Source organism: Salmo trutta, chromosome 33 (assembly GCF_901001165.1).
Source record: "Salmo trutta chromosome 33, fSalTru1.1, whole genome shotgun sequence".
NCBI classification, from domain to species: Eukaryota; Metazoa; Chordata; class Actinopteri; order Salmoniformes; family Salmonidae; genus Salmo; species Salmo trutta.
Window position 1 is genome coordinate 43808092 of NC_042989.1, and position 12680 is coordinate 43820771.

The window sequence follows — 12680 nt, forward strand, 5'->3', positions numbered from 1 at the left end:
CCTATCCATACAGGCCAATTTAGCCCTATCCATACAGGCCAATTTATCCCTATCCATACAGGCCAATTTAGCCCCCTATCCATACAGGCCAATTTAGCCCCCTATCCATAGAGGCCAATTTAGCCCCCTATCCATACTGGCCAATTTAGCCCCCTATCCATACAGGCCAATTTAGCTCTATCCATACAGGCCAATTTAGCCCCCTACCCATACAGGGCAATTTAGCCCCCTATCCATACAGGCCAATTTAGCCCCCTATCCATACAGGCCAATTTAGCCCCCTATCCATACAGGTCAATTTAGCCCTATCCATACAGGCCAATTTATCCCTATCCATACAGGCCAATTTAGCCCCCTATCCATACAGGCCAATTTAGCCCCCTATCCATACAGGCCAATTTAGCCCCCTATCCATACAGGCCAATTTAGCCCTATCCATACAGGCCAATTTAGCCCCCTATCCATACAGGCCAATTTAGCCCCCTATCCATACAGGCCAATTTAGCCCCCTATCCATACAGGCCAATTTAGCCCTATCCATACAGGCCAATTTAGCCCCCTATCCATACAGGCCAATTTAGCCCCCTATCCATACAGGCCAATTTAGCCCCCTATCCATACAGGCCAATTTAGCCCTACCATACAGGCCAATTTAGCCCTATCCGTACAGGCCAATTCTCACGAGTGTAAAGGGATAAGCATAATGAGTACGGCTCTAGATTGCAGAAAAAAAGAAGCTTTTTTCAGTTATTTGAAAAACGCAAAATTGTCCAACTTTCCATCCTCACTGTATTTGAGTTCCTTCTGAGTTTTGGTTTGCATGACACCCAGGTTAAGAAAGATGCATTTTACTCCAATTCAAATCCTTTGAATTGGCCAAAAACATTGGCTTCACAGTCTATATATTAGACAAAGCATTACAATGAATTGAGTTAATGTAACGAGGTCTAAATTTACAAAGAACATTTGTTTGAAAATGTCTTTAAAATAATGTGTTTGGGCATACAAGTGTATTCGTTGGAGAAGTACCCATGCATGGGTTTAGTATAAGCTGTTATTTTAATGTGAATGTCAGTTGTTTTTACATAATGTCAAATTTACATTACGTTTACATTTTAATTTGTATTATTGGTCTTAAGGCAGTATCATATTGAAAGAGGCTCAAAGTGTTCCTATTCTGGCAATATAAATATACCCACAATTAAGTTAACATAATTACAACACGTTAAAAAAATGAAAACTAATTCCCACAAAAAGCTGTTAAATGTCTAGTTGACGATGCGCTATTATCCTGTATTTTTAATGCATACGCCCTACTAAATAAATTGACATCTTTGATAGCCACTTGGCATCTTCCGTTAGCATCGTGGTACTGATGAACAGGAGTTGTGAATGACAGCAAAGCTCTGGTGAAAGAGCGGACAATCACTCAGTAGCCATGTCGAGAGGACGCGATCAGAGCCCAGGTCCCAGGGGGCCGTGTGTGGCCCGCTCACACCTCCACGTCCACTCATTCATTCAGAAACTAATTGGTGGTTTGTTTCGCATTAGCTCTGTGTGTTCAGCTAATCTATTCCACCTGGAAATGTTCATTTTGTCAGAAGTAGAAGGGGTCCCCACCTGTATGAGAAACTTAACGTTTATCCCGTAACATCTATGGCTCAGCTCCACCACTCCACCTTGGGGCCTTGACTACAGCCGGGTAATGAATATGCTTCGTGTTTGTTACGCTGTTAATACATCTTGAGAAGTTAAGAATGGCAGTTCCCACAGATGATGTGAGTTATGGATGTATTAAGGTTTAAGCTCATTGTCAATGACACAACAGAATATATACGCAAACCTCTGTCTCTGCTGCCACTGCGCCGTCGGCCCGTTTTTGTTTGATATATTTAACCCTTATTTTACCAGGTAAGTTGACTGACAACACATTTACAGCAACGACCTGGAGAATAGTTACAGGGGGAGAGGAGGGGTGGATGAATGCTCTCCATCCATTCAATCGGTTGTTTGTTTTTGCCACTTGACCTGCTACTTCACTGTCGGTGTTCTGCCTATGAATAGCACTGAGGACTGGAACGACGCGACTTCCTGCAGGAGAAAGAGAGAGACACATAGAAATGATGTTCGGGTCGTTCTCCAAACCGGCGGTTTAAAGCGACTCTCCCCTTGTGGTCTCCGTACCACGCCTTGGCCACGTGTTAAATGTCTTTGTGCGTCTCCCCCCAAAAATGAAACCTTTGACAATTACACAAAAGGACTGCCTCTACTTCAAACGATTGTAATGGAAGTTAATGACTATTAGATCGAGTGGAAACCCCTTTGCTCTACAAATAGAATGCAAAAGAAGGAGGACTTTTACAATCGCCCACCATAAAACATGTCTTTGTTGAAATGTACTTTCGTATTCCACCTCGGGAACAGCAGTTAGAACAGTCCCGTTTCAAAGCCTATACATTAGACTTGTACAATACGTCTTCATGTCTCCTGATGGGATTTATTATTTTGATGTAAATAAAGTGGTTCATCTTCATATCTCCAAATGATTGGTTACCCTCAAATCAAACAAATTAAATCACATGTCATTGGTGGAATGCTTATGTTCCTTGCCTAGACAGTGCACTAGTATTTAACGTGACAAAACAATACATGCAGATCCTGAAAATAAATACATCTAGAAATATTACAACTAGCAATGTCAAAGTACGAAATAAAAATTGGTAGGTATATAATGATGTGTATAGACATTATGGACAGTAGTTATAATAGGATGGTGTGTATAGACAGTAGTTATATTGGATGAACCATGACTAGAATACAGTATATACATATGAAGTAGACAGCAGTAGTTATATAGGATGAACCAGGACTAGAATACAGTATATACATATGAAGTGGACAGCAGTAGTTATATAGGATGAACCAGGACTAGAATACAGTATATACATATGAAGTGGACAGCAGTAGTTATATAGAATACAGTATATACATATGAAGTGGACAGCAGTAGTTATATAGAATACAGTATATACATATGAAGTGGACAGCAGTAGTTATATAGAATACAGTATATACATATGAAGTGGACAGCAGTAGTTATATAGAGTACAGTATATACATATGAAGTGGACAGCAGTAGTTATATAGGATGAACCAGGACTAGAATACAGTATATACATATGAAGTGGACAGCAGTAGTTATATAGAATACAGTATATACATATGAAGAGGACAGCAGTAGTTATATAGGATGGACCACGACTAGAATACAGTATATACATATAAAGTGGACAGCAGTAGTTATATAGAATACAGTATATACATATGAAGTGGACAGCAGTAGTTAAATAGGATGAACCAGGACGTAGAATACAGTATATACATATGAAGTGGACAGCAGTAGTTATATAGAATACAGTATATACATATGAAGTGGGTAGAACAGTATGTAAACATTATTAAAGTGACCAGTTTTACAGAACTATCTACAGTGGCAAGAACAAGTATCTGAACCCTTTGGAATTACCTGGATTTCTGCATAAATTTGACATAACATTTGATCTGATCTGAGTCACAACAATAGACAAACACAGTGGGCTTAAACTAATAACACACAAATGATTGTATTTTTTGTTGTCTATATTGATTACATAATTTAAACATTCACAGTGTAGGTTGGAAAAAGTACATGAACTCCTAGGCTAATGACTTCTCCAAAAGCTAATTGGAGTCAGGAGTCAGCTAACCTGGAGTCCAATCAATGAGATGAGATTGGAGATGTTGGTTAGAGCTGCCTTGCCCTATAAAAAACACTCACTAAATTTGAGTTTGCTATTCACAAGAAGTATTTCATGTTGTTTGTCTGTAATTTTTGTAATGACTTGGTCCTGCCTATCTTGGCCAGGACGCTCGTGAAAAAGAGATTTTAAATCTCAATGAGCCCTTCCTGGTTAAATAAAGGTTAAATAAAAAAATAAAATACAATAAAATTGCCTGATGTGAACCATGCCTCGAACAAAAGAGATCTCAGAAGACCTAAGATTAAGAATTGTTGCCTTGCATAAAGCTGGAAAGGGTTACAAAAGTATCTCTAAAAGTCAATGCACGGTAAGACAAATTGTCTATAAATGGAGAAATTTCAGCACTGTTGCTAATCTCCCTAGGAGTGGCCGTCCTGCGAAGATGACTGCAAGAGCACAGCGCAGAACGCTCAATGAGGTTAAGAAGAATCCTAGCGTGTCAGCTAAAGACTTACAGAAATCTCTGAAACATGCTAACATCTCTGTTGACGAGTCTACAATACGTAAAACACTAAACAAGAATGGTGTTCATGGGAGGACACCATGGAAGAAGCCACTGCTGTCCAGAAAAAACATTGCTGCACGTCTGAAGTTCGCAAAAGAGCACCTGGATGTTCCACAGCGCTACTAGCAAAATATTCTGTAGACAAATAAAACTAAAGTTCAATTGTTTGGAAGGAACACAAAACACTATGTGTGGAGAAAAAAGGCACAGCACACCAACATCAAAACCTCATCCCAACTGTAAAGTATGGTGGAGGGAGCATTATGGTTTGGTGCTGCTTTGCTGCCTCAGGGCCTGGAAAGCTTGCTATCATCGACGGAAAAATGAATCCCCAAGTTCATCAAGACATTTTGCAGGAGAATGTAAGGCTATCTGTCTGTCAATTGAAGCTCAACAGAAGTTAGGTGATGCAACAGGACAACAACCCAAAAGACAGAAGTAAATCAACAACAGAATGGCTTCAATAGAAGAAAATACGCCTTCTGGAGTGGTCCAGTCCTGACCTCAACCCGATTGAGATGCTGTGGCATGACCTCAAGAGAGCAGTTCACACCAGACATCCCAAGAATATTATGGAACTGAAACAGTTTTGTAAAGAGGAATGGTCCAAAATTCCTCCTGACCGTTGTGCAGGTCTGATCCACAACTACAGAAAACGTTTGGTTGAGGTTATTGCCACCAAAGGAGTGTCAACCTGTTATAAAAAATCAATTGGAGGTGTACCTATGGATGTATTTCAAGGCCAACCTTCAAACGCAGTGCCTCTTTGCTTGACATCATGGAAAAATCAAAAGAAATCAGCCAAGACCAAAAAATTGTAGACCTCCACAAGTCTGGTTCATCCTTGGGAGCAATTTCCAAACACCTGAAGGGACCACGTTCATCTGTATAAACAAAAGCACGCAAGTATAAACACCATGGGACCACACAGCCGTCATACCACAAAGCCGAAGAACACCATCCCAACCGTGAAGCACGGGGGTGGCAGCATCATGTTGTGGGGTTGCTTTGCTGCAGGAGGGACTGGTGCACTTCACAAAATAGATGGCATCATGAGGAGGGAGAATTATGTGTATATATTGAAGCAACATCTCAAGACATCAGTCAGGAAGTTAAAGCTTGGTCACAAATGGCTCTTCCAAATGCACAATGACCCCAAGCATACTTCCAAAGTTGTGGAAAAATGGCTTAAGGACAACAAAGTCAAGGATACCCCAAATAACCCAGGAGATACCCCAGATACCCCAGATACCCCAGGAGATTCCCCAGATACCCCAGGGGATACCCTAGATACCCCAGCAGATACCCCAGGAGATACCCTAGATACCCCAGGAGATACCCCAGGAGATACCCTAGATACCCCAGGAGATACCCCAGGAGATACCCCAGATACCCCAGGAGATACACCAGATACCCCAGGAGATACCGCAGATACCCCAGGAGATACACCAGATACCCCAGGAGATACCCCAGGAGATACCCCAGATACCCCAGGAGATACCCAAGGAGATATCCCAGATACCCCAGAACATAACAAAGAGATACCCCAGATACCCCAGGGGATACCCTAGATACCCCAGGAGATACCCCAGATACCCCGGGGAGATAACCAAGAGATACCCCAGGAGATACCCCAGATACCCCAGGAGATACCCCAGATACCCCGGGGAGATAACCAAGAGATACCCCAGGAGATACCCCAGATACCTCAGGAGATACCCCAGATACCCCGGGGAGATACCCCAGATACCCCGGGGAGATAACCAAGTGATACCCCAGGAGATACCCCAGATACCCCAGGAGATACCCCAGATACCCCAGGAGATACCCCAGATACCCCAGGAGATACCCCAGATACCCCAGGAGATACCCCAGATACCCCAGGAGATACCCCAGATACCCCAGGAGATACCCCAGATACCCCAGGAGATACCCCAGATACCCCAGGAGATACCCCAGGAGATACCCCAGGAGATACACCAGATACCTCAGGAGATACCCCAGATACCCCAGGAGATACCCCAGATACCCCAGGAGATACACCAGATACCCCAAAACATAACCATATGATACCCCAGATACCCCAGATGATACCCCAGATACCCCAGGAGATAACCAGGAGATACCCAAGGGGTTTAGTCCAGACCACAGGCCATACTAGGAGGTTTTTAGGGGTTAGGAAAATCCTTAATATGGTCCACCAGTCGGCTCTGTCTGTAGCAATTAGCCTGGGGACGTGGTTTGGGTGTAATGGGATGTTTTCAGGAGTTAGGGTGTTAAAGGGTGTCCTAGGCTAATTGCAATGAGGAGCCAAGATCCCCCCCCCCTTCCACCACTCCCTCCCTCCCTCCCTCCCTCTCTCCCTCTCTCAGTTCCCCCACAGGTTTTCCCAGGCCTCTGACTGCCTCATTCTGTCCCACAATGGGATTACGCCGGGCTGGGGGGGGGGGGGGGGGGGTTCCCTGATCACATCAGAGACGCTTTCAGGGTTCCGTGGTGTCTAACCAAAACTCACAAAGCTCCGCAGTGGGCTGACCCCTAATCATCAGAACCAGGGAGACCGGGGTGAGAGGAAAGGAGAGAGACAACAGGAGGAGGAGAGAGACAAGAGGGGGAGGAGAGAGGGAACAGGAGGAGAGAGAGAACAGGAGGAGGAGAGAGACAACAGGAGGAGAGAGACAACAGGAGGAGAAAGAACACAGGATGAGAGAGACAACAGGAGGAGAGAGACAACAGGAGGAGGAGAGAGACAACAGGGAGAGGAGAGAGGGAACAGGAGGAGAGAGACAACAGGAGGAGAGAGACAACAGGAGGAGGAGAGAGAACAGGAGGAGGAGAGAGACAACAGGAGGAGGAGAGAGACAACAGGAGGAGAGAGACAACAGGAGGAGGAGAGAGACAACAGGGAGAGGAGAGAGGGAACAGGAGGAGAGAGACAACAGGAGGAGAGAGACAACAGGAGGAGAGAGACAACAGGAGGAGGAGAGAGAACAGGAGGAGGAGAGAGAGAACAGGAGGAGAGAGACAACAGGAGGAGGAGAGAGACAACAGTAGGAGAGAGACAACAGGAGGAGAGAGACAACAGGAGGAGAGAGAACAGGGGGATGAGAGAGACAACAGGGTGGAGTGAGAGAACAGGGAGAAGAGAGCGAGAACAGGGTGTGGTGGAGGAGAGAGTGAACAGGGGGAGGAGAGAGAGAGGAAAGTAGGATGACTAGGGAGAGAGGTGGTATCGGGAGGGAGAGACAGAGGAAAGACAGTGGAGAGACAGTGGAGAAACAGAGGAGAGACAGTGGAGAGACAGAGGAGAGACAGAGGAGAGACAGAGGAGAGACAGAGACAGGAGAGACAGAGGAGAGAGTGGAGAGACAGATGAGAGACAGAGGAGAAACAGTGGAGAGACAGAGGAGAGAGTGGAGAGACAGAGGAGAGAGAGAGGAGAGACAGAGACAGTGGAGAGACAGTGGAGAGACAGAGGAGAGACAGTGGAGAGACAGAGGAGAGACTGAGGAGAGACAGAGGAGAGACAGTGGAGAGACAGAGGAGAGACAGAGGAGAGACAGAGACAGATGAGAGACAGAGGAGAGACAGTGGAGAGACAGTGGAGAGACAGAGGAGAGACAGAGGAGAGACAGAGACAGTGGAGAGACAACATTTGGCTAGTTCGTGTGGGGAGACTGGGGAGTAAAACTGTAGGATGGGGAACAGTGTTTGGACTGGGGGCTGTGGAGATTGTATTAGGCTCTGTCTCCATTGGTTTCGTGTTGACCACCCAAACTAGCTGCTTGGTGGGTGTCTGTCCTCTCTCATTCTGTCTGTCTGTCTGTCTGTCTGTCTGTCTGTCTGTCTGTCTGTCTGTCTGTCTGTCTGTCTGTCTGTCTGTCTGTTTGTCTGTCTGTCTGTCTGGAACAGACCAACCCTAGCCCCAGGAGGAAACAGGAGACACCTGCCAGCGGTGGGTGGGTGGGGGACACGGAAAACAGGCTTAGTGCCCATTTAAACAGCCCTGACAGACTGACCCCACCAGCCCTGTTAGACAGGCTGACCCCACCAGCCCTGTTAGACAGACTGACCCCACCAGCCCTGTTAGACAGACTGATCCCACCAGCCCTGTTAGGCAGACTGACCCCACCAGCCCTGTTAGACAGACTGACCCCACCAGCCCTGACAGACTGACCCCACCAGCCCTGTTAGACAGACTGACCCCACCAGCCCTGTTAGACAGACTGACCCCACCAGCCCAGCCCTGTTAGACAGACTGACCCCACCAGCCCTTTTAGACAGACTGACCCCACCAGCCCTGTTAGATAGACTGACCCCACCAGCCCTGTTAGATAGACTGACCCCACCAGCCCTGTTAGACAGACTGACGTAAGAATTGCTTGTCCTCGGTTGCAACACTCACTACCGATTTCCAAACTGTCTTTGGAAGCAAAATCATCACAATAAATGTTTGTCCGGAGCTTCATGAAATAGGTTTCCATGGCTGAGCAGCTGCACACAAGCCTAAGATCACCATGCGCAATGCCAAGTGTCGGCTGGAGTGGTGTAAAGCTCGCCGCCATTGGACTCTGGAGCAGTGGAAACGCGTTCTCTGGAGTGTTGAATCACGCTTCACCATCTGGCAGTCCGACGGACGAATCTGGGTTTGGCGGTTGCCAGGAGAATGTTACCTGCTCCAATGCATAGTGGCAACTGTAAAGTTTGGTGGAGGAGGAATAATGGTCTGGGGCTGTTTTTCATGGTTTGGGCCGCTTAGTTCCAGTGAAGGGAAATCTTAACGCTACAGCATACAATGACATTCTAGACGATTCTGTGCTTCCAACTTTGTGGCAACAGTTTGGGGAAGGCCATTTCCTGCTTCAGCATGACAATGCCCCCTTGCACAAAGCGAGGTCCATACAGAAATGTATTGTCGTGATCGGTGTGGAAGACCTTGACTGGCCTACACATAGGCCTGACCTCAACCCCATCGAAAACCTTTGGGATGAATTGGAACGCAGACTGCGAGCCAAACATCAGTGCCCGACCTCACTAATGCTCTTGTAGCTGAATGGAATCAAGTCACCGCAGCAATGTTCCAACATCTAGTGGAAAGCCTTCCCAGTAGAGTGGAGGCTATTATAGCAGCAATGTTCCTACATCTAGTGGAAAGCCTTCCCAGAAGAGATGAGGCTGTTATAGCAGCAATGTTCCAACATCTAGTGGAAAGCCTTCCCAGAAGAGTGGAGGCTGTTATAGCAGCAATGTTACAACATCTAGTGGAAAGCCTTCCCAGAAGAATGGAGGCTGTTATAGCAGCAATGTTCCAACATCTAGTGGAAAGCCTTCCCAGAAGAGAGGAGGCTGTTATAGCAGCAATGTACCAACATCTAGTGGAAAGCCTTCCCAGAAGAGTGGAGGCTGTTATAGCAGCAATGTTCCAACATCTAGTGGAAAGCCTTCCCAGAAGAGTGGAGGCTGTTATAGCAGCAATGTTACAACATCTAGTGGAAAGCCTTCCCAGAAGAGTGGAGGCTGTTATAGCAGCAATAGGGGGGACCAACTCCATATTAAAGCCCATGATTTTGGAATCAGATGTTCGACAAGCTGGTGTCCACATACTTTTGGCAATATAGTGTATTTCCCTCAGTTTACACAGACCCATAAAGAATTCGAAAAGAAATCCAATTTGTGACCTGTTACCACAAGAAAAGGGAAACCAGTGAAGAACAAACACCATTGTAAATACAACCCATATTTATGTTTATATATTTTACCTTTTGTACTTAAACACATTGTTACAACACTGTACATTGCGATAAATGTAAGATTTTTTAATAATGTATATTTTCTTGATACTTTTGTGAGTGTAAGGTTTACTGTTAATTTCGGATTTCTTATTTATTATCTGTTTCACTTGCTTTGACAATGTAAACATATGTTTCCAATCCTAATAAAACCTTTTTTTGGGGGGGGGGGGCAGAGAGTCTAAAATATGGGGAATAATATCTTCAATAATGCCAAGGATTTACATAAAATAGTCTCAACCTGGTTTAGAAATAAAATAATGATTATTTAATCCCCAAAAAATACCATGAAATTGCTCTGCATTTCAAGTTTATATTGTTTAGAATAGACAGTGTTCTCTAAAATAGTACAAACGCTGATATGCTTTGTTTAACTTCTCTTAAATTCCACCTAACCAAAAAATAGAACTGAACCTGAAATAATGAATTATTCTACCAACTCAACGTCTTTGACATCCGTCTGTTTGCTTTGCGATATAACCTGATTCAAACCTGATTCAAACCCGATTCAAACGTTAATTTCAAAGTTCTGATTTAGCCTGAGATGTTCTCTCAACCTCTCTGTTTTAAAACAGTACTGGGATAAGAAATGTACTCACAAAATTTGGAAAATATATTTATTGAATATGTCAATCAAAATATACAAACGTTTGATTTCACAAAGCGAGACCCTCATAAGAGCAATAAAAGTAAGAAACATCGTTTAAATATAGAACTATACATCTATGAATTAAATATTTATACAGTAAGGGGTGGTGTGGTCTTGAGCCTGGTTCTGTGGTCCAAGACCGGTCAGCAGTAGTCAGGGAGCCCCGTCTTTATCCACATCTTATCCGTCTGAGAAGTCGATCTCCTCCGCCTCTTCGCCCAGACCTTGAGAACCAGGACTCTTCACTGGGGTGGCCAGGCCCAGTTTAACCAGCTTGTTCTGCTGTTGCTCCAGACTCTGCTTGCGCCATTTGATGCGTCGATTTTGGAACCACACTTTAACCTGAAAACAAGAAAAGGAATTTTGGTTTTAAGGATTTTTTTTAACGTTATAAACGTCAGTGCCAATCGAATTATCATTCTTATTCTTAAAAAAAACTATTAAATTGGGTCTTTGCTTCAAAGTAAGTTTGCAGTTTGAGTTGGAATCTGGTTTGTACCTGAGCCTCTGTGAGCTGCAGACTCGACGCCAGAAGGAACCTCTCCGACCCGACCATGTATTGTTGCCGGGCGAACTCCTTCTCCAGACGGTCCAACTGCTCGTTGGTGAAGCTGGTGCGCATCCGCTTGGATTTCCCTTCCTTGTGTTTGAACGAGTGGGACATTGATAGACCTGTTTCTGTGAAGGAAAGAGATGGACAACAGTTTAAAACACATGTCGGGCTTTTCTTTAGGCCATTGTGTTTAGTTTGGATCATTGAATAAGTAAGAATGGCACGTTAGATTAACATTTACCGTGTGCGTAAAAGGCCCCATGGCATGACGCGTGGTGGGAGAATGGCGGACAGCAGTAGACGGGGTATCCGGGTTGTGTGTGACTGTGCACCGGCGTGTGCAGCATGTTGGGCGAGTAGAGGTACTGTGGCAGCGCTGAGCTCATCTGGGTCTGGAAGGGATGCAGTGACGCTGTCGGTTGGTATTTGAGTCTACAGTGAACGGGACTCGTTCGGTCTATGTGTGTCTCCGACGGCTTGGCGAGCAGGGCGTCAATGGTGAAAGATTTCCCGCTGGCAGACTTGGTCGCCGCTGCGCACTGGCTGCTGCTGCTGCGCTGTGGATAGAGCGAAGCGTAATGGCGCATGGCGGAGTACCCGTACGCTCCCACTCCTGTTGGTCTGTTCGGTACTTGCATGCTGTCAGTCGTGATGGAAAAGGAAAAGCGAGGAAAATAAAGTATGTCGTATGTCCAAAGTGTTTCTCCTGGTGCAGCGAGGAGAGTAGTACTGCTCCCAACTGAAACAGATCCCTCTTTATACCCTCCCCGGGCCTCGAGGTGTCAACAACCCCCCCAGCGGGTCTTTGTCTTTCTAAGTATCCAGATGAGAGGAACGAGCATCCCTACAACCTATCCAATTCATTGATGTTGTAGTACAAGCTGGGACTGTCAAATACCCTAATAGGACAAGACTCTGGAAGCTCAAGCTCTGTGGGGGGGTGGGTGGGTACGGGATCTCAGAGGGTTTAGTGGGATACAAATTCTTGCGTGGATCTGAGCTCCGAATGTAATCATTACCGCTGGGAAGGCCTTGATGTCACCAAATCATCTTATTTGGTCCCTTTTAAATCAAAGCTAGCCGACAGATGCTGCAAGCAGCGGAACAAATAGCTTCACAATTGGAGGGCGACTTTAAAAAAAAGCTGTAACGTTAAAATCACATTGTAGACAAGTCTGCTGCTCAATAGGAATTATAGGTAACAATGTCAGGACTTTATTCAGGGCTTCGTTTTGATTGAAGAAAATTACGTTTCTTCCTAAGAGTTTGGAGAAAATGATCCGTTTAATTGTGTAGGTGCATTATACCGTTGTGTGATACCGCCGATCACGTGTCTTTGTGTTTGTATAGGCCGATGACGAGCAGTGGACTGAATCAAATAAAC

General features: G+C 45.1%; 1 protein-coding gene across 1 annotated transcript; it reads right to left on the minus strand.

Annotated features, from left to right (window-relative positions):
- Nucleotides 1-10697: 10697 nt before the first annotated feature.
- Nucleotides 10698-11948, minus strand: LOC115172151 (homeobox protein not2). The gene is made up of 3 exons (XM_029729313.1): nucleotides 11538-11948; nucleotides 11243-11421; nucleotides 10698-11085 (listed from the first exon to the last, which is right to left on the minus strand). Exons 1-3 carry the CDS (start codon nucleotides 11932-11934, stop codon nucleotides 10924-10926), a joined length of 738 nt encoding a protein of 245 aa, XP_029585173.1. The 5' UTR covers nucleotides 11935-11948; the 3' UTR covers nucleotides 10698-10923.
- Nucleotides 11949-12680: the final 732 nt, after the last annotated feature.

What these genes read in the sequence shown, in the direction of transcription:
- LOC115172151 (XM_029729313.1), bottom strand. Translation starts at nt 11,934, where the DNA reads ATGCAAGTACCGAACAGACCAACAGGAGTGGGAGCGTACGGGTACTCC. An exon ending in TGGGGCCTTTTACGCACACG is followed by an intron (nt 11,422 to 11,537) that starts GTAAATGTTAAT and finishes TTTCCTTCACAG; the next exon opens with AAACAGGTCTATCAATGTCC. An exon ending in TGCAGCTCACAGAGGCTCAG is followed by an intron (nt 11,086 to 11,242) that starts GTACAAACCAGA and finishes TCTTGTTTTCAG; the next exon opens with GTTAAAGTGTGGTTCCAAAA.